General features: G+C 47.9%; 4 protein-coding genes across 10 annotated transcripts; 1 reads left to right on the forward strand and 3 right to left on the reverse strand.

The window, feature by feature from the left end:
* Positions 1-4,648: 4,648 nt before the first annotated feature.
* Positions 4,649-12,654, reverse strand: LOC103464239 (RNA-binding protein 39). 4 transcript variants are annotated; one of them, XM_008408215.3, is made up of 15 exons: positions 12,509-12,654; positions 11,584-11,644; positions 11,416-11,465; positions 10,258-10,434; positions 10,036-10,089; positions 9,402-9,519; positions 8,063-8,215; positions 7,778-7,921; positions 7,193-7,258; positions 6,879-7,083; positions 6,720-6,806; positions 6,532-6,643; positions 5,462-5,567; positions 5,244-5,322; positions 4,649-5,164 (listed from the first exon to the last, which is right to left on the reverse strand). In XM_008408215.3, exons 2-15 carry the CDS (start codon positions 11,635-11,637, stop codon positions 5,061-5,063), a joined length of 1,509 nt encoding a protein of 502 aa, XP_008406437.1. In that variant the 5' UTR covers positions 11,638-11,644; positions 12,509-12,654; the 3' UTR covers positions 4,649-5,060. The 4 variants fall into 4 exon arrangements, with proteins under 4 accessions (XP_008406437.1, XP_008406438.1, XP_081462865.1 ...); XM_008408216.3 differs by having other exon boundaries at positions 11,584-11,641; positions 12,509-12,643; XM_081606739.1 differs by having other exon boundaries at positions 11,584-11,647; positions 12,509-12,641.
* Positions 12,655-12,952: 298 nt separating this feature from the next.
* Positions 12,953-18,034, reverse strand: tsen2 (TSEN2 tRNA splicing endonuclease subunit). Of its 2 annotated transcripts, none has more exons than XM_008408224.3 (12): positions 17,722-18,034; positions 16,119-16,185; positions 16,008-16,047; positions 15,717-15,923; positions 15,527-15,644; positions 15,331-15,444; positions 15,060-15,110; positions 14,835-14,979; positions 14,664-14,700; positions 14,378-14,489; positions 14,212-14,301; positions 12,953-13,437 (listed from the first exon to the last, which is right to left on the reverse strand). In XM_008408224.3, the coding sequence occupies exons 1-12, from the start codon at positions 17,890-17,892 to the stop codon at positions 13,378-13,380; spliced, it is 1,212 nt and encodes a 403-aa protein (XP_008406446.1). In that variant the 5' UTR covers positions 17,893-18,034; the 3' UTR covers positions 12,953-13,377. The 2 variants fall into 2 exon arrangements, with proteins under 2 accessions (XP_008406446.1, XP_008406447.1); XM_008408225.3 differs by having other exon boundaries at positions 15,370-15,444; positions 17,722-18,029.
* Positions 18,035-18,447: 413 nt separating this feature from the next.
* Positions 18,448-21,256, reverse strand: LOC103464241 (MKRN2 opposite strand protein). Of its 3 annotated transcripts, XM_008408223.3 has the most exons (5): positions 21,123-21,256; positions 19,530-19,829; positions 19,224-19,273; positions 18,945-19,113; positions 18,448-18,879 (listed from the first exon to the last, which is right to left on the reverse strand). In XM_008408223.3, exons 2-5 carry the CDS (start codon positions 19,730-19,732, stop codon positions 18,636-18,638), a joined length of 666 nt encoding a protein of 221 aa, XP_008406445.1. In that variant the 5' UTR covers positions 19,733-19,829; positions 21,123-21,256; the 3' UTR covers positions 18,448-18,635. The 3 variants fall into 3 exon arrangements, with proteins under 3 accessions (XP_008406445.1, XP_008406443.1, XP_017160529.1); XM_008408221.3 differs by lacking the exon at positions 21,123-21,256 and having other exon boundaries at positions 19,530-19,848; XM_017305040.2 differs by lacking the exon at positions 21,123-21,256 and having other exon boundaries at positions 18,688-18,879; positions 18,945-19,090; positions 19,193-19,273; positions 19,530-19,848.
* On the forward strand, positions 21,154-25,182 carry mkrn2 (makorin, ring finger protein, 2). The gene is made up of 10 exons (XM_008408218.3): positions 21,154-21,277; positions 22,310-22,438; positions 22,511-22,629; positions 23,417-23,548; positions 23,618-23,781; positions 24,111-24,176; positions 24,245-24,393; positions 24,509-24,619; positions 24,695-24,839; positions 24,913-25,182. Exons 1-10 carry the CDS (start codon positions 21,252-21,254, stop codon positions 25,069-25,071), a joined length of 1,200 nt encoding a protein of 399 aa, XP_008406440.1. The 5' UTR covers positions 21,154-21,251; the 3' UTR covers positions 25,072-25,182.
* Positions 25,183-26,449: the final 1,267 nt, after the last annotated feature.

The raw sequence follows: 26,449 nt of genomic DNA on the forward strand, positions 1-26,449 counted from the left end.
ACTCCTCCCCATCTATTAAAAGATTTGAAAAGTTATTTTTTTTCTGACGACTTTTTTCCAAATTAAAGAAATAAGATGTATTTTTTTCACCAGCTTCTATCCACTTTGCTCTGGATCTAATGTCTGTTCAGGTGCAGCTGGTCCAATTTAGATTGTAACTCAGAAAGTTTAATCCTGTCTTGAGGTGTTAAATCATTATTGCTACAACAAACATGTATTTCTTTTATTAAATTACTTTCATACTCTTTATTTTGTTTATTCAATATTTTACTAAATTTAATGCTAAATTCTCTAATTCTGAATTTAATAAATTCCCACTTGTTAATGTAACCTACAATTGAATCATCCTCTTTTATCTCATTTATCAAACCTTTTACTTGAATGCAGAAATCTTCATTTTCTAATAATTTTGCATTAAATTTCCAAAATCCTTTTTGGTGCGTTTGTCTTTTAGAAGGTTCTAATGTTAACTCTATGAAGCAGTGATCTGATAATGGGGCTTTGGAAATCATCGTTTTGGTTGAGTGACTGAGAATATCATCACTCACCAAAAAATAGTCTAATCTGGATTTACATGTTCCATTTGGTTTATACCATGAGAAATCTTGAATGGCTGGATTAAATTCTCTCCAGATATCATGTAAATTATTACTAATTATAAAATCGTTAATGATTTTATTATATTGGGGACTCTCTATCCTAGTGGGCCATCTATCCAGCCACTCGTTTGGGGTCAGATTCCAATCTCCTCCCATTAATAAAAATTCTGTAGGGTATCGACTTTTTAAATCAGCAATGACATTGGATAGGTGAAACAGCATCAACAGGTTCTGATTGTTGTTATTGTACCCATATACGTTAATCAATATAACAAAAACATCTTCAAATTTTACCACGACTGTCAACCAGTGACCCTCTGTGTCAGTCCGGTGGGCCAAGACATCTCCCGGGAAGCTGTTGAAGCAGATGGCCACGCCTGCGGATCTTGGGGAGCCGTGGCTGAACAGGATCTTGTTTTGACCAGAATGAAGAGTCTGTTTCTGTAGAATGAGTCTCTTGTAAAAATAAACAATTAGCTTTTTGCCCCTTGAAAAATAAAAATAAAGCTTTTCTTTTTGCCAAGTCTTTTAAGCCCCTAACATTTAATGAACCAAATGAAACTTTAACATTAAACATGAACTGTAATTAAACTCAAACTGTAAAAGCTGAAAACTGAGAACGAATAATCGACCAACAAAGCACAGCCTTCCTTAGAGCTACCAGACCATTACTACACTTTCCACCTTTAGAGTCTTATTAAGTCTAGACCACTTGTGGCTCCTTGTCATTTATGCGTCGACCTTCAATATAAGCATGAGGACCCCTGAAGAAGGCCCGTTTGATCGATAAGAGGCCAGAAGACCCCTGAAGAGGCCCGTTTGATCGATAAGAGGCCAGAGGACCCCTGAAGAAGGCCCGTTTGATCGATAAGAGGCCAGAGGACCCCTGAAGAGGCCCGTTTGATCGATAAGAGGCCAGAGGACCCCTGAAGAAGGCCCGTTTGATCGATAAGAGGCCAGAGGACCCCTGAAGAGGCCCGTTTGATCGATAAGAGGCCAGAGGACCCCTGAAGAAGGCCCGTTTGATCGATAAGAGGCCAAAGGACCCCTGAAGAAGGCCCGTTTGATCGATAAGAGGCCAAAGGACCCCTGAAGAAGGCCCGTTTGATCGATAAGAGGCCAGAGGACCCCTGAAGAAGGCCCGTTTGATCGATAAGAGGCCAGAGGACCCCTGAAGAGGCCCGTTTGATCGATAAGAGGCCAGAGGACCCCTGAAGAAGGCCCGTTTGATCGATAAGAGGCCAGAGGACCCCTGAAGAGGCCCGTTTGATCGATAAGAGGCCAGAGGACCCTGAAGAAGGCCCGTTTGATCGATAAGAGGCCAGAGGACCCCTGAAGAGGCCCGTTTGATCGATAAGAGGCCAGAGGACCCCTGAAGAAGGCCCGTTTGATCGATAAGAGGCCAGAGGACCCCTGAAGAGGCCCGTTTGATCGATAAGAGGCCAGAGGACCCCTGAAGAAGGCCCGTTTGATCGATAAGAGGCCAGAGGACCCCTGAAGAGGCCCGTTTGATCGATAAGAGGCCAGAGGACCCCTGAAGAGGCCCGTTTGATCGATAAGAGGCCAGAGGACCCCTGAAGAGGCCCGTTTGCCAGCCTTTCTTGCTTGATCAATAAGAGGCCAGAGACGTTTTCTTACTTCTAGATCTTCCTTTGGAATCATCTCAGCAAAACTGATGCCTTCAGTTTTGCACGTTGCAGAGTTCTTGCTTCGTCTCCACACCTCCTCCTTCACTCTTCTTTGTGCAAACATGATGATGATCTGTCTGGTTCGGTTGTCTTCTTTCTTTCCTAGCCTGTGCACAACATCCACAGCATCCTCCATTTTCACCTCCAGATCTGGGGCAATTTTTTGTAGAATTGTTATTACCGTCTCTCTAATATTTTCATCTTTGCTCTCCTTCAAACCTCTTAGACGGAGACACCATCGCATTTTGTATCGTTCTTGTTCCCGCAATCTCTCCTTGATCTCATTATTTTCTTTCAGTAACTGTCCGTTAGCTGCTTCCAGTTCAGCCACTTTCTGTTTGCATTCCTTTAGCTCAACCGTATTCAGTTGAGCCCGCCTTTGCTAGGTTAGCCATCATAGTGCTAGCTTGACGGTTTTGCTCTCTCATATCTTCTAATTGCGTCTCCACTCTAGTTATTTTTGTCTGCAAACTCATTATTGCCTCAAGAATAGTGTTGTTGGATACTTGCGTCTCTGTGTTGACTTCTGTTGGCTTGGTTTTCTTACCAGTCGGTTCTTTGCTCGGAGTTGAGGGAGCCGAACCAACATCACGGTCGCGCTTCGGTAACGTGGGTACTTGAGATACAGCGTAGTCATGTTCCATCGGTCTCTGTGTCTCTTGCTGTTTCAAAAGTCCTGGTGTTCGGGATTTTGCATTCTTTGTGAGCTTCTGGGAATCCATCATGAACTTTCGGGTGGAAATATGCAACGTTACTTAGTCGGAAAGTTGGTCATATGTGGAGCTCTCGGAGACACAGCTTGTCAGTCCGCCATCTTGGTACCTCTCCCGCCCTGCAGCAGAGTTGTCTTGCAGATTGAACTACTTGTGCATTTCTCCATGGAGATTTCTTCCTACCAGTCACAACCTTCACTTTAGTGGGGGCAATGTAATCAATGATATCTGAAAGTTTGCACTGAAAATCATCCACCAACTTATCTACGTCACTATAAGTTAAGAGTGAGGAAGAAGAGCAGATTTGATTAAATGTTTCTGCTGTGTTTTCTGTGAAAGTACGTTTTGTGACAGTAGCTGTTTGTCCAAGAGGATTAACTGATAAAGAACTTTTAAAGAAAACAGCAAAATGATCCGACAGGCGACATCAGTTACAGAGACATTGGAAATATTCACACCCTTTACTGATAACCAGGTCCAGTGTGTGTCCCTGAGTGTGTGTCCCTGAGTGTGTGTTGCTTGTTTGACATGTTGTGTTAAACCAAAACTCTCTAATATATTAAACAGCTTTTTAGCCCCTCGGTCTTCAGGTTGTCAACATGAATGTTGAAATCACCGACAATTATTAAACAATCATAATCAATACATATGAGAGACAGAAGCTCATTCAAGTCCGCAAAGAAATTTTCCACATATGTTGGAGTTTTGTATAGAGTTAGTGTCAAAGTTCGTTTGTGGCCTTTTACCTCGATTCCAAGATATTCAAGACATAAAATGACCCAGAGATTTTACTACAGTTTATGGTATTCTTAAATATTGAAGCCACGCCTCCTCCTTTTTTATGTTTTCTAATTTCACTTAAAAAAATAGTACATAGGAGGCGTTGATTCAATTAGAACGATTGCTTCATTATTGTCATTCAGCCATGTTTCTGTCAGAATTAAACAATATTATGTTCAGTGATGAAATCATTAATTAATAGAGCTTTAGCACAGAGAGATCTGGTATTTAAAAGAGCCAGTTTAAGTGACTCGGAGGCTGAAAGCTCTTCAGTCTGAGGTTTGAATTAAGACCGCTGCTTTTTGTATTTCTGTTTCTTGTAGTGATCCAGACAGATATTGTCCTGCTATGCAAAGTCGCCAGAAGACTAAAGAGAAATCCTCCAACCACTAAAATCTAACGCCTCCGTTTTAGTTTCCATTTGGTGAAGAAGGAAGTCGCGCTCAGTGTCGTCTTCAATGTTGAAGTTTTGTTTCCAATCTTATGAGTTTACCAGGATATCAAGTGTGTAAACAGCCGGAAATATGCAGGATCACAGGTTGGGGCCTGTAGGTTAGCGCTCTGCTTCCCTCTAGTGGTCACAGCATGAGCTGCAGGGTCCACCTGATGCTCAGGTTCAACATCAGATAATCACCTGGACAGTCAGGTGACTGGGAGGACTGGGAGGACTGGGCCACCCAGTCTGCTGCAGAACCTGAAGTCAGACAAACCTTTACGGCTCCCCCTGCTGGTTGCGTCTTTGAGTCAAACTGTTCAAATAAAACTTTCTGTGAACTGAAATTAATTTGAGTTTAATCCCCAGTTAGTTCAGTGGGAGGTTCTTCCTCGGCTTCCAGCCAATCAGGAGCCAGAAAGACAGACTGCAACATTTCAGAGAGACATGAAAATAATTTTTAATCAATAATTTTACAAAATCAAATTTGTTTTAGAAAAACATTTAAATACTAAACCGGTTCAACCCAACCAATCAACTGACAGTTTGTCATTGCCTCGCCCCCCCCAGGGCTCACAGAGCCAATAGTTGGAGGTCGGGGGCGGGGCCACAGAGAGAGCTCACCACTGAAACTAAGGAATCAGGAAGTCGATGGTGTTGCATCACATGATCATGTGACCAGTGTTTGGAAGCAACCAATGGGAGGAGAGCTGGTTGTTTATCTCCAGAAGAAAACAGAGAGCGCCCTCTGCTGGCGGTCAGACAAGCAGTCAAACTGGTCCAATGGGATTTCAGGGTTTAAAAAGAAGGCGGGATCTATCATCCAATCAGAAGTCGGTGTTATTGATCACCGCCTGGCCGGTGGAACCAGCAGCTGCGTGGCAGTGGCAGACTCTGGGAACAGGTTGTGGTAGGTGGGCAGGGGGACGTACGCCGCTGTGATCATTTTACCTGCAAACACAGGTGAGATTAGGTCAGTCAGAGCAGCTCTCTGATTGGTCCGCAGCGGTCATGTGACAGCAGGTCTTACCTCCAAAGTACCTGCCGTGCAGAGCGTTAACGGCGGCCATGGCAGACGGGATGGACGGGCACTTCACATAAACGTTTCCCTGAAAGACAGAGGTCAGAGATCCTCCACCTGACAGGATGACTCACTACATGTTGTTTCATTGTGATCAAAACTAGCTGATATAACCTGCAGCTTCTTTTAATTCAAACCATCAGAGAGGTCAAAGGTCAGATGCGTACCTCGGCTGAATTCTTATCGACGTAGATGTGGACGACGCCTCCGTGTTTGTTGCACTCCTCGATGACGTCGTGCTGGATGTCCAGCTCCCAGCCCGGCACGTTCTCACTGAAACACAACACACACTCTGTCACACACAGACACACACACACACTCAGCTGGAGCACAGGGTTCATCACTTCCTGTTCACTCACTTCATCACTTCCTGTCAGCTCTGAGCTGGGATCAGTGAGGATGGAGATCTGGGGTCTTGGGTAAAAACGTTTTACGTATAACTTCATGCAGATTGGGACACGTGGAGGGAAGGACGTCTGAGAATCTTGGAGAATTCGGCGATGAAGTTTTTTTGTTTTCTACCTTTAGTCAGTGTCTAAAGTGCTAAGCTAAGAGGTTTGGGCTGCTTTATGGCCCAGACCTCCAGGAAGCAGAAAAATAAGAAGATTCCATCCGAGGACCAGAAGAAAAACCTACTGCAGTTAGCTTAGCGTCAGCAGAATCATATTCTGAGCTAAAGGTTTGGATCTGTTGGATTTTCCTGTTTATAATTAATCTTGATTGTTCTGTAATTTAAATACATTGGAGTAGTTTTTCATTCCAAGTTAAATTTCACTTATAATGAAACTTAACCCATCAAACATGTGAGACCTTCTCAGTGAAGGCTGGTGTTCAGTCTGATTCATCTGCGTTATGTAATATTAAAATGGAAGATAAATCCTGTGACAGCTTGAATATTAACAACTGTCTGTATTCGTCTTACTTCGTCAAAGTTTATAAAAAAAATTGTGGATTTCAATGAAAATTCTGTTTTTGCTTCACATGAGGCTCCAGATCATAACCGGCTGTTACTGCAGGTGGAAACGAAGAAGAAAACAGGAAGTGGTAGGAGGATGAAGGCGTGTTTTCTATTGCTTTATTGGGTTAACTCACTTTCTCACATGTGATCTTAATTTAGTTTCTTATTTAACGGAAACATTTCAGAGTTGTGTTTTTCGACGTAAGCGGAACATGAAAAGTTTTGCGATCAGCTAACAGCAGCAGCGATCTCCAGTCTGATCACCAGGTGTGCGCTCACCTGTTTGGGTTGAACATGTTGGACAGCTGGAAGCAGTGAGTGGCGAGTGGCTGAGACGGCAGGTTCAGCGCTGGAGTGCTCATGTTCATGGTCAGAGGTGGATTCATGGCAGCTGGAACACAGACAGGTGAGAAACTGAGAGGAGATGGAGGAACAGATGCCGATCAGCCGACTGGTGATGCATTTACCCGACACGGCCGCCAGCGCGCCGATGGCGATGGCGCCGCTCATCTGCAGCGCCTGCTGAGCAGCAGGAGGGATCTGCAGGCCGGTACCTGTCCACACAAAGGTGAGCCTTTAAGGTGGGGGCGGAGTCACACCAGGTGTGAGAGAGGACGTGACCTCACCTTCAGCCAGGCGGGCCATCAGCTGCAGCCGCCCCGTGGTTCCCAGGTCCACGCCGGACCGGTCCAGCTCGTCGTTGTCCAGGAAGGAGGAAGCGGCGGCGGCGTCAGTCCGCTCGGTCACATGACCCACCTTCATGGGTCGGCCCGCCAGCTCGAAGCCGTTCAGCTGCTCCAGCGCCTTCTTAGCGCACTCCGCGTCTGCAAACTGACGGCACAGAACCGCTGCACCACGGGTGGCTAATGCTAACAGGCTAATGCTAACGGGCTAAAGATGTCACCAGGTTCTGCTCTACTGATGATGAGGAGGAACTCACCGTGATGAAGCCGAAGCCTTTAGATCGGCCCGTCTCGCTGTCCATCATCAGCTGGATGTTTTCAATCTGAGCGACACAAACAGGCCGACCAATCAGGTAATGAAATAACCAACTAACTTAGTGATTGATTAATCACTAACTGGAGTATACAAACCCTACAAAAGGTTTAAGAAAGCAAAACTGGACACAAATATAAACAGTTTGCATTCAAGATAAAATAACCTTCTTGCTTGTAAACTCCAAAACTAATGGAGTTTCAGTTTTATAAAAATAAAACTAAGTTTTCAGTAAGATATAGGAGTTTATTTTAAGTCAATAACTTGTTAATATTGATGAAAAGTTATCTGCCACAGTAACTAGAACTTTGTATCAATATTAAAGAATTATTGGCTAATACATTTTACTGATAAATTATTTGTTGGTTAGTTTTGCGTCAGAAACGACCAAAAATTCTTGGTAAGATTTTGTGTTGTAGCAGAGTTGATTACTTGATTACAATAATCGTTATTTGCAGTGATAGTTCACACCTAGATGGAGGGTTAGTGTGTGTGTGTGTGTGTGTGAGTGTGTGTGTGTGTGTCCCACCCGTCCAAAAGGCTCAAAGATCCCTCTCAGCATCTCCTCAGTGATGTTGAAGTGCAGCGAGCCGACGTAGAGCCGCATCGGGCCAAACGATCCCTTCTGGAGGCTGTTGGCTGCAGCAGCGGCAGCAGCTCGGTTCTTCTCCGCCTGCGCGCGCGCGCACACACACACACACACACACACACACACACACACACACACACACACACACACCCCATCTGCTCAGTCTGCCCAGCACCCTGAGCTGCGTCACCATGTATCCAGGTGTGTCCAGGTGTGTGTGGGTACCTGTGAGGCCTGGACGATGATGGGAACCCCCAGCAGCCTCTGACCCGTCAGGCCGATGGCCAGAGGAACCGAGCTGGCCTCCACAAACTCAATGTAGGCGATGCCCTTTGACCTCCGTGAGTTCCTGTCAGAGATCATCCTCACATCCCGAACCTGAGGGGTGGGAGGTAGGCAGGCGTTACCATGGTAACCATCAAGCCAGGCACCGCGTGTCGCCGAACTGACGGCGTCTCTCATGTGAACCCGGCTAACACAGAGAGGTCAAAGGTCACCAGAGAAACAAAAGTTGTGGTTCTGAATCTAAAGCTCGGATGGAAGCTGGAGTTTTTTTTGTCAATTTTAACATTTCATATCAAATGATAAATGAAATCAAACTAAAATGTTAAATGTTCATTAGAATTTAAAGTTTATTGACCTCTGAGAATGAACAACTTCTGGACCAATTTATCCGTCAGGAAAATGTGATATTGACAGGGATAGTGGACATTGATAATAGCTGATTGGTTTTTGTTTTAAATATGTGAAACACATCGTTGTTTCCTGCTTCATCTGTTTGTCACAGTTTGTTTTTTCAGCAGTTATGAGGCACAGTGGACAAACCGGACACTGCTGCTGTGTGGGTGACCAGAAGTTACCCAGCAGGTGGTTGCTAGGTAACCAGAAGTTACCCAGCAGGTGGTTGCTAGGTAACCAGAAGTTACCCAGCAGGTGGTTGCTAGGTAACCAGAAGTTACCCAGCGGGATGTTGCTAGGTAACCAGAAGTTACCCAGCAGGTGGTTGCTAGGTAACCAGAAGTTACCCAGCAGGTGGTTGCTAGGTAACCAGAAGTTACCCAGCAGGTGGTTGCTAGGTAACCAGAAGTTACCCAGCGGGATGTTGCTAGGTAACCAGAAGTTACCCAGCAGGTGGTTGCTAGGTAACCAGAAGTTACCCAGCGGGATGTTGCTAGGTAACCAGAAGTTACCCAGCGGGATGTTGCTAGGTAACCAGACGTTACCCAGCGGGATGTTGCTAGGTAACCAGAAGTTACCCAGCGGGATGTTGCTAGGTAACCAGAAGTTACCCAGCGGGTGGTTGCTAGGTAACCAGAAGTTACCCAGCGGGATGTTGCTAGGTAACCAGAAGTTACCCAGCAGGTGGTTGCTAGGTAACCATAAAGAGAGCATGTCAAATGGTTCCACTAATCTAGCTTTGCTTAGCATATCGGCTGAGCAGCAAACATCTTTCCTCTGCCTACATCTCCCAGAATGCTGTGCGGTTCTGGAGGCTCGGTGCGCCGCTGAGCCCGTCCGGCGCCAGCAGAGCCTTGTGATGCATTTCCTGGTCAGGTGGCCTCACCTTCCCCACAGCAGAGAAGAACTCCTCCAGGTCGCGGGGTCGTATCCGGGCCGCCAGCTGCATGCAGAACACGGTGCGGGCGTCCCGCTCCTCCGGGGTCAGGTTGTCCAGCGGCAGCCTGAGGACAACAGGACGGTCAGGATCGATCATGGGTCAAACTTGATCCATCAAGTTTGTATGTTTTAGAATAACATGCAGGACAGATTCTGCTGTGGATTAAAGTGAAGATGTAATAAGTTTGTGTTTCCACTTTATCTGCTCTGTTCTTGTGTTTGTCCATTTCTGTACCAGTTCACTCAAGTTTCTTTTTGGACTTGAGTATAGAAATGTTAAAAATAAAATCATATCATATATGGATCAGTATTACCTGAAATGGTCACAAAACTATATTATCACGATAATTACTGGGGCAATTTATCGTCCAGCTAAATCTGAAACAGAACCTAAAATAATATTAGTAATATGATGGTAAGTTCACCCTGTCAAAGAACAATTAATGTTATTTTAACTAACATTTATCACTGGAGCCTGAAGACATTTTAAATATCCACAATAAATGAAAACAAAAGGAAAATCGATTTATCAATTAATCAATGAATTGATTTATTCAGGTCTCAGGGTCCGTCAGTCTCACCTGGGTGGGCTTTTCTCCTTCCTGATTGGACTCTTGCTTCTCGACCGTCTGCGGCTGAAACAGAGTCAGTCAGTCACCAGAACCGGACCGGGTTCTGAAACCTCCAGAACCACGGGCCAGGTTTTGGGAACCAGATGCGCATCCTGAAGGTTCTCCTTCAGCAACCCCTGATGAAACAAACCAGGAAGTGACATCACTGAGGGAACCAGGAAGAGGACTCACTGCTTGTGGTGGTCTTTGTAGCGGCCCCCCCGCTCGCGGCTGCGGCTGCGTCTGCGCTCCCGGCTGCGGCTCCTGCGTCGGTCGCGGCTGCGGCTGCCTTTGCGCTCGCGGCTGCGGCTCCTCTTCTTGTCCCGACTGCGGCTGCGCTTCCTGTCTTTGCTGCGGCTGCGCTTCTTCCTGTTGAACCGGCGGCAGCCAATCAGGTCAAAGAGTAAATTCTGACATCACTCCTTTAGTGAACTGTACGGTTCTGACTGCATTAAAGTTGCTGCTCAACAAACAGCAAAACTGCGACTGCATGAACCACACAAACTCCTAAGCACAAAAAAACAAATGCAACAGAAAAACGCTGCAAATAAAAATGATGCAACCAGAGGAGATGGAAACGGGAAGGAAAATACAGCAACTGAATTAAAAACAGCAAGTATAAAATGTTGTAAACTCGTTCCACTCAACAGAAGTCCTCCAGACCACTAGGGGGAGTGGATCACAAAACCACCTAGGACCAAAGCCTCAGTAAAGACCAGAAAAACAATGGAGGAAGAAAGAAAACTGTCACATTTCATGTCTTTTACAATATCATAGAACTGCAACATATTTATGCATCTAATATTACCGACTCCACACTGCCCCCAGTGGCCTGGAAGACTTTGGCTCTGAAGCGTTTTATACTCACTGTTGCTTTATTTATTTGCAGAAATTTCCCCCTTTGTTTGTATTTCCTGTGGTTTTTCTGTTGCATGATTTGTGTTTTAATGTTCGCAGCTCGTTTTACCGTTTGCTGCAGCCGCTGGCCACCATCTGTTAGACATCAACTTACATGCAGTTCCTCGTCTATTAACAGGGAATGAAGAATTAAGGTAATAATTTAATCCTTCTGGCAAAATTTTTTATTCACAAGTGCCATTTAATAAAAACAACGAGATTGGGCCTTCCAAAAGCCCAATCTCTATACCAGTACAATAACTTATTTTAAGATCTGTAATTCAAAGTAAAAGATTTTCAGTTTTACATTCACACTGTTAGTTTAGACATTTTTCTGCTCGGTTTTTCATATAAAATGTTCACTCCTGTTACTGATGTGTGGCTTGTTATACGGTATAAAACAATCAAAAAGGCTGCGTCCAACGTCTATCATTCCCGATGAGCAGGTGTTACCTCTTGCTGCGCTCCTCCTGTCCTTCAGGGCTCTGGTTCTTCCCGTCCTCCTGACACACACACACAAATCGTTAATAGCACATTAACATTCTGCAGAACCAGAACCAGAACCTGGCTCCACACCTGGGGAGCCCAAGCTGACAGTACAGGAGTTTGGGTGAGTCTCACCTTCCTGTATGGAGCCTCCAGCATCGCCTCAATGTCCAGGTCATCCGCCATCATGGTGCTGCTGCGCACACACACACACACACACACACACACACACACACACACACACACACACACACACACACACACACACACAGGTCAATGACTGTGGATCTACAGGTGATGGTCTGCATAATCAACCTGGTCTGGATTTACTGACTTAATTAATAAGTCCGTTCCAGAACCAGAACCAAACAAGTTATGTTTACATGCTGCCACTGAGTTGAGGCTTGGTTCTGATCTGTGGACGGATCCAAACTACACACAAGACGTCAGACATGATGATGACCTGGAGAACCGAACCGAACCTCTTCGTGTCAGGCAGGTAAGCACCGATCTCTGCTCAACTCTGAGGATCCGAACTGGGTTTTCTGGGAAGTCTGATTCTGGTCAGAGTTCGGTGTTTTGTGGTGGTGGATCCATCTACTGTGTTGGGTCCATTCAGAACTTCCCGTTTCATGGTTTTACATTTACACGCTCATGAAATGGATCAGAACCAGACTGGAAGAACCACCATAACCTTTGACTAGTCACTGGTTTCGGCTCTTCTAGAGCCAGTTATCAGGACTTTGGGTCTGGATCCTCATGGTTCGGATCGGGCAGCCCAAGGGTCTCATTTGTAAAGGACTTCGATCGGATCTGATCTCGGGGACTTTGATCTGGCTCAGCTAGCAGCTAGCCGCTAACAGCTAGCAGCTACCGGTTAGCCGTTAACAGCCGCGGGTTGCGGTGCTGGTGGGTCCGGGCTGTGCGCATGCTCAGCCGGATCGGAAGCTACAGAGCTTCAAAGCTAACAGCAGCTAACAGCTAAGTAACAGCGAGGCAGGCCGCTCCAGGCGAATGACCTGCCAGAGGACGGCTCAGCGGCAGCAGGATGTATATTTACCTGGGTACAGAGCAGCTCGGTGGGATGTGAGCGGCTAAACGTGTGTCCTCTGTCCGGATAACGGATCCTGTGTCCGGGGTTCGCGCCTCGCTACTGGCGCTGCTTTAAATGGCAACCTCAGGAGTTATCGCGAGACTTCTATAATACGAGATCAAAACAGTTTAATATTTGAATTCAGCTCTTGATACCAGCTATATACACTGCTCAAAAAATAAAGGGAACACTTTAACATTTAAGTGAACAATGAAGTGTTCCCTATATTTTTTTGAGCAGTATATATATATAAATATATATATATAAGTAGGGATGAAACTGATCAATAACTTGGACATAAATTTAAACAACAGGTTCAGTTCTTCTCTGCGTGGTTCTGATTCGGTTCTGGACGGACAACTTCTGAACCGTGGTTTTACCTCAAAAGCAACAAACAGGACACAGAGAGACTGAAGCCGAACTGTTTTCATGTATTTATGGAGGTAACATGTTGAACATCTGTTTAATGAACTTTGACATCTGACAGAAAAACATCAGTAGCCATGGTAACAGGATAAACACACAGATTTCCTCCTAATGGATTCCTGAACAGGTTCTGTGGGAACAGACATCTGGACATGGACCTGAAGATCAGACAGGAGCACCTGCAGAGGTAGCTCAGCCAGATCAGGGGGCGGCTGGCGGTGACGTCATCACCAGGAGATGGAGTCAAACACAAACATGACGATGAAGAACATCTTCCTCTGCATGTTCTTCTTCTGTCTTCTGAAACGCGCCTGCATTCAACCAAACACCGCGTTCACGCTGGTCTTCCTTCTGATTGGCCGCTCGGCTCTTCATGAGATCATCACCAAACTGCTTCTGCTGTCAGCCAATCAGATGTCGTCCTGCTCTGCTCGCTCTCTGGAGGAAACCCACCTGCTGACCATCGTCTCCTGTAGAGACATGACCAGCTCCATTAGTTCCGTCTGTCCGACATAAACCTGGGATCAGAACCACAGTCCTCTGGTTCTGGTTCTGGTTCTCACCACTTAGTTGCCACGGTAACCAGCCCTGATAGCTCTTGGTGTTAACACAGGCAGTATAAATACTTTTATTGAAGAATATTGATCATCTTCATGTCATCTGAAAAAAAGGTTGAACTGTTAAAGTCAATTTAATAATTGTTATAATTAATTATGTCCACAAGATGATATGGAGTGAAAAAAATCCCCTCATGTAATAATAATAAATATATTATCTCTATTGAAAACTTAAATTAAATAATCAGAAACTTGGAAAAACAAAAACCCTTCTAAAGAAATGTAACTTCATCCTGAAAGCAGAACCTTTGCCATTTTCTCTTATTTACTCTTTTTATACGTCCTTGGATGTATTTTTGCACATTTCTTATAAAAATAATATTGTTTGTATGGACTAAAAGATACATTGTTTTACTTTTACCTATTTGTGTATAAATTTATGTAACTTTTTTTACTCTACTTGTAGATTGGAAGACCTTTGAGTAACATTAATATCCGTTGTTATTTTTATTTTTTTACCATTATTTCTGTTTATGTTTTGTTTAATGTAATCAGATATTAATTATTGTGTTGAAGGTTTTTCTTTATAATGTCATTTGTTCAAAATAAAGTACATTTGAAAAAAACAATAAACACAGTCAGTTACCATGGTAACTCATGATGTGGAGACAGGTAGTTGATCTTTACCTGAACCTTTAACCTGCTCAGGCACACAGGTGAATCCAGGTCATCCTCTGATAGGTCAGTTGGGTAGATGATGTAACATAGCATCAACTCCTGGGAACCAATCAGGATCCACCATTAAGAAACATCAACAGCAGCACCAGGTAGCAGCGACAGGTGGAGCAGTTACCTTGGAAACACTGGCTGTGATCCTGCTGAGAGCCGCCAGAGAGCGCCAGGAAAACGGGCGCAGCGCTGCACCCCCCAACGATTCACCTGTCCTCTCCACCACCACCGAGTAGCTACGGGAAGAGGACAGGGACAATCTGTGAGGCCCTCCTGCTGCAGCATTTCTAATCGTTTTCAGAAACTAGAACCCGGGATGATCCGTCAGGAGCTCCCAACCCAGAGCACAACGAGGCGGCTGTGGGAGAGACAACATGTCTGACCTTCACTTGGACACAGGTGAGCGTTACCTGGCGTGGTAGAAAGGTGGTCCCTTCCTGTAGAGCACTGAAACCAGAACCAGAGGAGAAAACACACCTGATGAGTCCACAGACCAGCAGAATGTGTCCTGGTTCTGATCCAGGGTCTGGAACAGCTCCAGCTTTTCCCTGCACTCTGACTGACAGCTCACTGGGCCTTACTGAGATCAACGCCGTATTTGGCCCCGCCTCCTCCCTTAGGGACCCAGCCCCTGCTGCGGAAGTGATGGTACGCAGCGTATGAACTGACGAAGTCGGGACGCAGCGACCGAAACGTCCTCCACAGCTCCACGACTGACAGGGGCTCCTGACCAATCAGAGGACAGGACAGAGATGATGAGGTCACATCCTGACAAAACGCATCAGAGGTCCAAATGAGAGCCTCACCTGCTGCTGGTAGACAGACAGAACGCCAAGGCTGTAGACCAGGAAGAAGGCCTGCAGGTCAGACAGGTGAGCCGATTAGAAGTGAAATTTTGGTCTTTTGCTGCAATAATTAGTTGTTTTTCAGTATTTCCTGGGAATAAACTGATTGGATGAAAAAGACTCGTCTGTGATTGGCTACTGGTTTGAGCCTAGAGTAGGCTGAGTGAGATAAATGGACTCAAATCGAATTATCATTCCTTCTCATAGAAATATGTAAGTAGATCAGTCTCACTGCCTGTGTAGAGTTGCTGTGCTGACTCAGGTGTGTTACCTCCTCCAGGCTCAGCTGCAGGTATTCTGTAAGAGCCAGAGGACTCCGCCTCACCTCCCTGGCTCCGCCTCCATCCTGTAACCATGGAAACAACAACAAATGAACAGCAGCAGCAGAGAAACACCAGCAGCAGAAACCATCTCAGGTGAGGACCCACCTGAGCCTCCAGGTCCACCAGGACATAACCAGGACCCGGAACACGGACACCAGAACCGGGCTCAGAGTCGGAGTCAGAGTCCGGTTCTGCGTCCAGGTCTAGGTTCTGTGGGTCGGACCTGAACGTTGACAGGAAACAGGTTCAGTCTGGTTCTTCCTCAGAACCGGTCTCTCTGGGGGCTGAACTCTACCTGTAGTTTCTCTCCTCTGGCTCTGACTCCGCCCCTAGCCTCTTCATTTGGACACAGGCTCCGCCCCCTGGCTCTTCTTCTGCTCCATTTGCCTCCTCTTCCTCCTCCACAGTCTCAGTCAGAGCCAGCAGTGTCTGATTGGCCACCTCTTCATCCAATCGCTGAGAAGAAAGCTCCGCCTTTGCCCACCTGAGCAGCTCTTCATACCTGTGAGGGTCAGACATGTGACACCATCACCACAGACAGGATGTGATGTCACTGTGTAAGCAGACAGGATGTGATGTCACATACCTGGACTGAGAGATGACAGGTAGAAGCACACCTTTGTGTTCTGTGACAAAAACAGAGGTCAGCACGGATTGGATGACTGAAGATGATGTCATTGTGTGGGTGGAAACTCACGCTCCCATTGGTCGGAAATGCTGTGTTCCGGTCGGGCTCTGGACAGAACCCCTTTTCCAAAGTAGCCCTAAAACGACAAACACGTTTAGCCTGAGAAACGACAGACCATGTCTGGACCTGGACCTGGACCTGGTTCTGGACCTGGTTCTGGACCTGGACCTGGTTCTGGACCTGGACCTGGACCTGAACCTGGTTCTGGACCTGGACCTGGACCTGGTTCTGGACCTGAACCTGGTTCTGGACCTGGACCTGGACCTGAACCTGGTTCTGGACCTGGTTCTGGACCTGAACCTGGTTCTGGACCTGAACCTGGTTCTGGACCTGGACCTGGTTCTGGACCTGAACCTGGTTCTGGACCTGGACCTGAACCTGCTTCTGGACCTGGACCTGGACCTGAACCTGGTTCTGGACCTGAACCTGGTTCTGGACCTGGACCTGAACCTGGTTCTGGACCTGGACCTGAACCTGGTTCTGGACCTGAACCTGGTTCTGGACCTGAACCTGAACCTGGTTCTGGACCTGAACCTGGTTCTGGACCTGGACCTGAACCTGCTTCTGGACCTGGACCTGGACCTGAACCTGGTTCTGGACCTGAACCTGGTTCTGGACCTGGTTCTGGACCTGGACCTGAACCTGGTTCTGGACCTGAACCTGGTTCTGGACCTGAACCTGAACCTGGTTCTGGACCTGAACCTGGTTCTGGACCTGAACCTGGTTCTGGACCTGAACCTGGTTCTGGACCTGCATCTGGACCTGGTTCTGGACCTGAACCTGGACCTGGTTCTGGACCTGAACCTGGTTCTGGACCTGAACCTGGTTCTGGACCTGCATCTGGACCTGGTTCTGGACCTGAACCTGAACCTGGTTCTGGACCTGGACCTGAACCTGGTTCTGGACCTGAACCTGGTTCTGGACCTGGACCTGGTTCTGGACCTGAACCTGGACCTGAACCTGGTTCTGGACCTGAACCTGGTTCTGGACCTGGTTCTGGACCTGAACCTGGACCTGAACCTGGTTCTGGACCTGAACCTGGTTCTGGACCTGAACCTGAACCTGGTTCTGGACCTGGACCTGAACCTGGTTCTGGACCTGGACCTGGTTCTGGACCTGAACCTGGTTCTGGACCTGGACCTGAACCTGGTTCTGGACCTGGACCTGAACCTGGTTCTGGACCTGGACCTGGACCTGGACCTGGTTCTGGACCTGAACCTGGACCTGGTTCTGGACCTGGTTCTGGACCTGGACCTGAACCTGGTTCTGGACCTGGACCTGAACCTGGTTCTGGACCTGAACCTGGTTCTGGACCTGAACCTGAACCTGGTTCTGGACCTGGACCTGAACCTGGTTCTGGACCTGGACCTGGTTCTGGACCTGAACCTGGTTCTGGACCTGGACCTGAACCTGGTTCTGGACCTGGACCTGAACCTGGTTCTGGACCTGGACCTGAACCTGGTTCTGGACCTGAACCTGGTTCTGGACCTGCATCTGGACCTGGTTCTGGACCTGCATCTGGACCTGGTTCTGGACCTGCATCTGGACCTGGTTCTGGACCTGCATCTGCTGGTTCATACTTGGTTCTACTGAACCTGGATCTGGTTCTGACCTGGTTGTGGATGCTCTGGATGTGGTCCGGATGGCAGACCAGAACCTGCTGGTGGATCAGCTCCCCCCGGTAATGCTTCCTGTCCTGCCGGTTCCGGATCAGCGGCAGCGGAGCCTTGTAGTCCTCATAAACCCGGGTTCTCCTCCGAGGAGGCCGGAACTCCGCCTGCATTCCGCCGGTTCCGGACGGCCAGAATTAGGTCCAATCTCAAGTTTAAACGCTGTGGTTCGTTCCTGGGAGCTGAGGCGGTGCTACATAAACTGTGTCCGGCTGGAAACTCCATTCGGAACTTCTTCTTTGCGGTTTGATTGCATGCAAATAATTGCTCTACCGCCATCTGCTGGATAATTCGCGCAACACACCTCTACATAATATTAATCGGTTGCTAATGAGACCAGAACTATTTCTCCACCTGCTCATACATCCAGGGTTTCGGGTGGTTCTGGTTTCAGTTCCGTTCCCCGGGACGCAACCGAGGACGGTTTCCTCCATCCTTATTTAGCTGAAATCAATAAAGCTCAGCTCAATAATCTATAATTGCCATGAAAAACAGTACTCTACTTCTACAGTCCACAAACCAGTTCAGATCAGAACCAGTCCATTCAAGCTGCTGGATCCAACTCTTCTCTCCCTTTGGTTCCTCCTCTAACCTCAGCTTCTTCCTGATTGGTGGAAAGACTTCCTGCTTCAGATGCTTCATCCAAAACACAGACGTCTGAAGCTCCGTTATGGTTTATGAAAATATTCACCTTTATTTACAAACAATAAATAAACATTCATGTCACATCAAAACAGACCAGTTGACCAGACTGACTTAACTAGTGGTCAGGCTGCTGTTTCAACTGTGTAGCTTCAACAATACTGAGACTGGTTTAACTGGTAGTATGGTTGGTTTAACTGGTGGATTGGTTGGTTTAACTGGTGGTGACCGACTCTTCCTGCCCGTATCCCAGTGTCTCCTGCCTGTCTGCCAGGTAGTACTGGTGTTCCTGCAGGTGCCGGATCAGCGTGGTGTACTTTGACACCCTCCTCATCCTCGGCAGGATGAAGCAGCGGGTGAAGTCGTCCCGGCTCAGAGCGCCGCGACCCTCCATGGCCAGGACGCCGTTCAAGAACTGGAGGCAGAAGCTGAAGCAGTTGTGGTCTTCCTCATGGAACCTGAGAGACCGACAGGTGAGTCAGAGAGGACAGGTAGTGAGACAGGGGCTTTGGGTGGAACCTACTTCTGCCACACTGGGTCCCAGGCGGGTCCCTCAGAGAACGTCTCCAGGTACTGGTCCCACTGAGCCAGCAGGTGGAACATGTCGGGTCGGACCAGGGGGACGCTGACACAGCGGCTCCACCCACTCTGATCTCGCCGCACGCCATCCTGAGTGTAGTTATAAACAACACCTGGATAAATATACAGGTGAGACAGAGTCAGGTGAAACAGAGCGGTGACATCACCCAGGTAACCTGTAGGCCTCCTCACCTGGACAAAGGCCCTTGTCTCAGGTTCATACCTTTAGTGTTGGAGATGCCAGTGTGCAGGTCTGATGTCCCAGTAAAGTCTCTGAGGGACAGAGGAGGACACACTGGTTAGACTGGTGTCGTACTCCAAACTGGTTTCCTGACCTGCAAACCAGTCACCTGCAGGTAACTGATGTAAGGTTTTCAGGTAAAGAGCTCAGGTGTTCCAGACCAGCATTAACAGGAAACCTCAGCACCCACCAATCCAGACCGATACTGGTTCTACTGGGTTCTAACAGCTGTTGGCTGAGTGTTTTCTGCAGGCTGTCCTGGGTGTACCTGTGCAGGTGTGCCGTTACCTGTCCTGGTTATTGTGTGCAGGAGCGACCAGCAGGCAGCAGGAGGTCTTGTGTCCGTCGGTGAAGGGGGACGGCAGGCTCACCGGCGCCTCCTGCAGTCTGCGGCCCTTCAGCTCCTCCCCGCAGCTCGGACACACCTCAGGCACCGCGAAGCAGAAGATCTCCGTCTGGCAGTGGCTCAGGTGGATGACGCTTTGCTCCATCTCCTCCTCAGCTGCTTGGCAGTCTGACCCACTCCTCTTCTTCCTCCTCTCTTTAGCCTCTTCTCCCCGCCTCCTCCTCTGGTTGCCTGGATACAGCCTATCAGATGACATCACAGACCCTGATTCCAGCCTATCAGGTGTTCTGGTGTCAGCCAGGTGGTCATGTGACCTGTTTCACCTGGAGGTGAGTCAGTCTGAGCAGGTGACCTCTGGACTGCGTCTGCATTGTTGCCATGAAAACATGGACAGAGCAGGACGTGTTCAGCTTTATACTCTGAGGTCTGAAGACTGGTGGGGTGTTCTGGTTCTGACCCAAACCAGCAGAAAAATTCTGACTTGAAAGCTGAAACAGGAAGCTTCCAGGATTTGCCTCCTGATTGGCTCTCACTGAATGTTTTCCGTCTCACCTGTCAGACGGCGATCTGATCAGTGAGCTCAGGTGAGTCTGACAGAGATAGACTCATCTGGGGTCAAATGTCACACTTTCCTCTTCAGCCATTCATCATCTCTGAGGAACAGGTGAAATTATCCTCTGTCTGCAGGTAAACTGGCACACCTGAGCTGGACCCAGGAAACACCCTGAGTCCAGGAACTCCAGGAACAGGAAAGACTAAGGGGTTCCTGAAGGGTTCGGTTCATCAGGTGGCTGATGAACCTTGGGGGACCGAGGGGTTCCTCAGGGACTTCGGGGGGATTTGTCAGGGGGCTCATTAGGGGAACATGAGGGTCCCTGGTGTACTTGGGGGTTGAAGTACATGAATTCGAGGAACCCTTGAGGTTCCTCCGGGTGCCTCAGGAGGTAGCATAGAGGTCCTGGGTTGGAAACCCAGCCTGGGTCCTTTCTGCATGGAGTTATTAGGAATGGGTTCTCTTTGGGTAGTCCTGCTTCTGTTTGGTTCATTAGTACCAAACAGGTGAGCTGTGGCACTCCACCTGTTACCCAGGACCAATTAATATCTACATAAACCGAATAAAGAGATATAAATTGTTAAAATAAGATAATCAGTTTTTTTCTGTAAACTGGTGAATATAAAGCTTAGCAGCTGATTTGGACTTCGCAGATAGAGCCGTTATGGTTCTGTTTTAGGTTCTGATCCAAAAGTACCTGGGACAGAATCAACAGCTTGAGACCTGAAACACAAACCAGAGCCGGAACCCAGAACCTCCAGGAATACAAATGAGTAATCCTAAACCTGAACAGGTGAAAGTCCGCCAGGTGAGAGCAGAAAACATCCAACCTGAAACCGAACCTCCCTGGGCTGATGAGACAGAACCAGAACCAGAAACGGTAACACACACTGGGTCAGTCTGGAATCAAAGAGCTCCTTTTTGGATCGTTAAAATCACAGCAGGATAACATGAATACACGGGACCAGAACCGGACCAGAACCTTCGCAGGATGGCGCTATTTTCTGCAGCTGCAGGAACGTTCCTCCTTCTGCTGCTTACACCCGGAGCTCTTAGAGCGGAGAACCAGCAGCACACTTCCGGCAGCTGAGCGCAGACCACGACGAAGAAGATGAGCACCAGACAGGTGACCTGCAGGTGAGCGCGCGCTCTTTGCTGTGTCTCTGTCTCTAAGCTACCTGTCCGACTAACTCAGGACCGTCACTGCGCACGCGCTGCCGTAAAGCTAATGTTTTTAGCCGCTAGCTCTGCCGCTGGGTATGCTTATCTGTGTGAGCATGCGCAGCTATTCATCTGATCAGCCGATTGATCAGTAAGCTGCTCGAGTCCTGCCGTTTCCATGGAAACTATAGTTTAGGGCAGAACGTCGCTGCTTGCGTCTGGTTCCGATCCTGGTGCTCTTCCCACCCGGTTCGGTCCAGTTAGTGTGACTGTAAAAGGTAGAGTTCCGTCCGAACCTCTGCTGTCCAATTAAACCGGATCGGAACCGGTTTCATTCTGCAGTTCTCCTGATCGGAGATGTTTCTCAGATAAAGTTCTGGTTCTGAGCAGATTGAAGCTGCAGTTTGCAACTTTTATGAAGAAAATGTTTTTTACGTATTTGTTAAAACAGTCGCCATTTTGTGACAGTTTGTTAAAGACAATCTGTAAAAATGTCGATGAACCGCTACCAACCACAAACAACCAATCAGAGCCAGGAGGAGGGGCTTAGTGCAGTCAATCAACTTTATGTACTTGTTGCTAAATGTTCCAGTGGCGGAGAAACAATTTACAGTCAGGATACGCTACTAGTTTGAGCATTCATAACATGCTACGCTAGCTGCAGCATAGCAGAGAGCAAGGAGGGATAATATTCTTCAAATCAAGCAAATGATGGCCAACCCAGACCATCAGACTGTCGTGGAAAAGCAGAGTATCTTCAGTTAGAGGCTTCTTCAGACGTACTGTAATACAGACTGCTACTGGGAGAAAGCAGAGGGCCTACAGAGTGTCTCACACCAAACTGCCACAACATGGTGACAGTTCAAACAAATGTGTAAAAAAATGTTTTATAAAAGTTACATGCTGCAGTTTTAAATGACCCAATCTTTAGCAAAGGTCTGTCTGAATGTACCTGAGTGGACTGAACAGGTGACTGCCAGGTGAGTCACGTGTCCAGGTGTGTTGCAGGTATTTCCTCCACGGAGTCTGCAGGGAGGGCAGCAACTGCCTGTTCTCTCATGACCTGAACAACAGCAAACCGTCCACCATCTGCAAGTACTACCAGAGGGGAACCTGCGCCTACGGAGAGCGCTGCAGGTGAGGCGCACCTGCCCCTGGCAGCTGACCTGTCTAACCTCCAGGTACATGACAGGTGTGCTGTGTGTCCAGGTATGATCACGTGAAACATTCAGTGAGAGGAGGAGGGGGCGGAGCTTCTGCAGACCCAGCATGTGCAGGCAGAGGGGTCAGAGGTGAAGGGAAGAAGCCTTTGGTCCTGAAGGACAGAGGTAAGGACACACCTGAGCTGCTGCAGATTTTTTCATAGCTGACTCAATTTTACTTCATTTTTTTTCTCTTTCTTTTCCAAAAAAGATAAAATATTTTCACAAAGTGGATTTTATTTCAATCATTCCATCTGTCAGTTGGATCAGCGTCACAGAGCGAGAATTTCTGTGTGATTATGGGAATAAAGTCATAATATTAGCAGAAAAGACACAATTCCACCAGAACAAACGTCATAAAATTACAAGAAATAAGTTGATATGGTGAGAAAAAAAGCTTCTGTAGAAAAAATCTGATTAGTTCCTTATTCTGTGAAATACTCAGTTTGACGAATCGACTCAAAGTTCAGCTACTGAACATAATTTGATGCCGACGTGTTTATTAAGTATAATCTGTAAAAGTATAACTTCACAACATTCATCTTTTTAATTTTACATTTTTTGTGTTTGCATAAAATTACGATTTTATTCTCCTAAAATTACGACTGCTTTCTTGTTTTTATTCCCTAAATTTAAAATAAAAGTCATTTCCTGAATGTAGAGTTTACCTGGATCCAAATAAACAAGATGGCCGCCCTGGGTGATGACATCACTGAACAGTGGAAACCCAGGAGGCCATTGGTGGAAAAAATAATCTACATTGTACAAAATTCAGATCTACAGAACCCAATAATCTGGTAACTCCTGGGTTCTGATGGTACCATGGGTTTGCTTGCGGGTCGGGTCCAGGTGTTGGACAGGTGAGTCCAGGTGTGCTGCTCGGCGTGTGACCCCGCCCCTTCCTGTTCCTCAGCACTGTGCGGCGACCGGACCTTTGGCGGCCTGTCAGACGGTCCGATCCCGGCGGTACCGGAGGCGGCGGCTGCTCCGCAGTCCTACGTGGAAGCCATCAGAACCGGGCTGGACGGGTCGGTTCCAGAACCAGGTGAGTCCCAAATGGAGCCATCCGATTGGCTGATGACAACTTCCTGTTCACCTATCCTTCTCCCTGCAGAGCCTCACGCGGTGGGCGGAGCCTATCAGCTCTGTCCGTACGCCGCCGCCGGACACTGTTTCTATGGCGACAGCTGCCCGTATCTCCATGGCGACCTGTGTGAGGTGTGTCGCCTGCAGGTGCTCCACCCCCACGACCCGGAGCAGAGGAGAGCTCACGAGAAGGTGAGCACCGACCCGGGTCCTGGTACCTGGTACCTGTCGGACCCGGCTCTGGTACCTGTCGGACCGGGCTCAGGTACCTACCGGACCGGGCTCAGGTACCTACCGGACCGGGCTCTGGTACCTACCGGACCGGGCTCTGGTACCTGGTACCTGTCGGACCCGGCTCTGGTACCTGGTACCTGTCGGACCCGGCTCTGGTACCTGGTACCTGTCGGACCCGGCTCAGGTACCTACCGGACCGGGCTCTGGTACCTGGTACCTGTCGGACCCGGCTCTGGTACCTGGTACCTGTCGGACCGGGCTCAGGTACCTGACCCGTCTCTCTCCAGGTGTGCCTGCTGGCGTTTGAGGCCGACATGGAGAAGGCGTTCGCCGCCCAGCTCAGCCAGAACAAGGTGGGTGAGGTGAGTCTCTGTACCGGTTGCCGTGACGACGTCGTCCTGACCGCACTGTACCTGTGCAGGTGTGCTCCATCTGCATGGAGGTGGTGGTCCAGAAAGCGGCGCCGTCGGAGCGGCGGTTCGGCATCCTGTCCTCCTGCTGCCACACCTTCTGCCTCAGCTGCATCCGCCAGTGGCGTGGAACCACCAACTTCTGCAACAAGATCATCAAGTGAGTCCGGCCCGGTTCTGGTACCGTGGACCAGAACCAGAGAAAATAGAAAGAGATGAGGGTTCTGTAGAGAGCCTTCAGCCTCTCAGCGGTTCTGACCCGGTTCTCCCTCCAGGTCCTGTCCGGAGTGTCGGATCATCTCGGAGTTCGTCATCCCATCCGTCTATTGGGTCGAGGACCAGGATGAGAAGGATCACCTGATCGAGCTCTTCAAGTCGGGCGTGAGGTAACTTCCTGTGTAAGCCCCGCCCCCTGGCCGTCGGCCAATCGGAGTGCGTGGCTGACTCCTCTGTTTCTGCAGCAAGAAGGCCTGTAAATACTTCGACCAGGGCCGCGGCTCCTGTCCCTTCGGGGGAAACTGCCTGTACCTCCACGCCTACCCGGACGGAACCCGACCCGAACCGGACCGGCCCCGGAAGCAGCTGAGCTCCGAGGGAAACGTCCGGGTCAGAACCCACCGCTGCCGTTACCCCCTGGCCATGCGATCCCTGTGGTTCTGACCCGGTTCTGTGTGTCCAGTTCATGAACAGGGTCCGGCTCTGGGACTTCATCGAGGAGCGCGAGCAGCACGCCGCGCCGCACCTGGATGATGACATCACTGAGCTGCGCCAGCTCTTCATGCAGATGTCGGGTCCGAGCGCAGAGGAAGCCGAGGGTCCGCCCAACCCCGGGGAGTAGAGGCCTGCCGTCTCCATGGCAACCGGCGGCCATGTTGGTCCTGACTGGAGGCTGATGGAGCGGATATTTATTTATGGTGTATAAAGTAAATAGAGACGGTTTAAATCTGAAGCTGTTTGGAGTTGATTTACACACACACACACATCCACACACACACACACATCCACACACATTCACACACACTCACATATTAACACATCCACACACACACACATCCACACACACACACACACATGTACACACACACACATCCACACACACACACACACATCCACACACACACACCCACACACACACATCCACACACACATGTACACACACACACACACATCCACACACACACACGCACACACACATCCACACACACACTCACACACACACGTATACACACATTCACACACACACACACATTCACACACTCACACACACACATCCACACACACACACGCACACACACATCCACACACACACATCCACACACACACTCACACACACACATCCACACACACATTCACACATTCACACATTCACACACACACACATCCACACACACACACATACACGTATGTCTACTGATTGTGGGACAAGACTAAAATTTTTAATCAATTTAATTTCAGGGTGTGTAATTAATTATTCACATTTAATCATTTGAATCAAACCACATAAAATAAGCAACAACTTCAATTAAAACAATAATTTGCTGTTGTTGCATAAATAGATATGAACTCAATTTCTATTTTTTGAATCTGTTCCTCGTTCTTCAGCCACCAGATTGGAGGAAAGTGTTTATTCACTGCAAAAACAGAACTCGTTCTACTGGATAATTATTTCACTTAGAGTGAAATCTATAATCTATAACTTTTTATCCATCTTGCTGAAAAGTTACTGTAAGTTTGTTTTGTCTCATTTCTACTGTAATGTTTAATCTACAGAAACCAGAAATGAACCCAGAGAGAAGCTGCTGGTTGTAACTGCGTCGTATTTAAAGGTTCCAGCAGGAACTTTTGGACGCAAAAACAAAAAGTGATGCGCTGCATTAAAAGTAATCAAGATTAAGTCTTAACGTCGGTTCGTTTGTTGTTCATTTCCACAACCCAACCCAAACCAGGGGGTCCAAAATGATTCGTACAATAAAACATATTTGCTACAACACAAAGTTTTTGTCTTTAAATAATCCGGCTTGTCATGTTCTCTTGCCCAGACCTTCTCCATGCAGTGACTTTTCTTCAAACGTGAACTTTGCTGCACCCAAACCTACGTTTAATTGATTTTATAAACTTAAATACACCAAGTCTTTCTGAAGGACGACCCAAATCCTGACCCTGCTGATCAGAACTGATTAGAACATTTCTGTTGTTTTAACAAGGCAGCCCTGCAG

Source organism: Poecilia reticulata, chromosome 5 (genome assembly GCF_904066995.2).
Source record: "Poecilia reticulata chromosome 5, P_reticulata-male-v2, whole genome shotgun sequence".
Taxonomy (NCBI): Eukaryota; Metazoa; Chordata; class Actinopteri; order Cyprinodontiformes; family Poeciliidae; genus Poecilia; species Poecilia reticulata.

Excerpts from the sequence above, each read along its gene's own strand:
- LOC103464241 (XM_008408221.3), bottom strand. The coding sequence starts at position 19,843 with ATGTCATCTGATAGGCTGTATCCAGGCAACCAGAGGAGGAGGCGGGGA. Across the intron at positions 19,114-19,223 it reads TGGCATCTCCAACACTAAAG|GTGTTGTTTATAACTACACT; the intron begins GTATGAACCTGA and ends ATATTTATCCAG. Across the intron at positions 18,880-18,944 it reads TGGGACCCAGTGTGGCAGAA|GTTCCATGAGGAAGACCACA; the intron begins GTAGGTTCCACC and ends TCGGTCTCTCAG.
- tsen2 (XM_008408224.3), bottom strand. The coding sequence starts at position 17,892 with ATGCAGGCGGAGTTCCGGCCTCCTCGGAGGAGAACCCGGGTTTATGAG. Across the intron at positions 16,048-16,118 it reads CATTTCCGACCAATGGGAGC|AACACAAAGGTGTGCTTCTA; the intron begins GTGAGTTTCCAC and ends TTTTTGTCACAG. Across the intron at positions 14,980-15,059 it reads TGTCTGTCTACCAGCAGCAG|GAGCCCCTGTCAGTCGTGGA; the intron begins GTGAGGCTCTCA and ends CTGATTGGTCAG.
- LOC103464239 (XM_008408215.3), bottom strand. The coding sequence starts at position 11,637 with ATGATGGCGGATGACCTGGACATTGAGGCGATGCTGGAGGCTCCATAC. Across the intron at positions 10,090-10,257 it reads TACAAAGACCACCACAAGCA|CCGCAGACGGTCGAGAAGCA; the intron begins GTGAGTCCTCTT and ends ACTCTGTTTCAG. Across the intron at positions 9,520-10,035 it reads AAGGAGAAAAGCCCACCCAG|GCTGCCGCTGGACAACCTGA; the intron begins GTGAGACTGACG and ends TGTTGTCCTCAG.
- mkrn2 (XM_008408218.3), top strand. The coding sequence starts at position 21,252 with ATGAGCACCAGACAGGTGACCTGCAG. Across the intron at positions 21,278-22,309 it reads ACCAGACAGGTGACCTGCAG|GTATTTCCTCCACGGAGTCT; the intron begins GTGAGCGCGCGC and ends GGTGTGTTGCAG. Across the intron at positions 22,439-22,510 it reads GCCTACGGAGAGCGCTGCAG|GTATGATCACGTGAAACATT; the intron begins GTGAGGCGCACC and ends CTGTGTGTCCAG.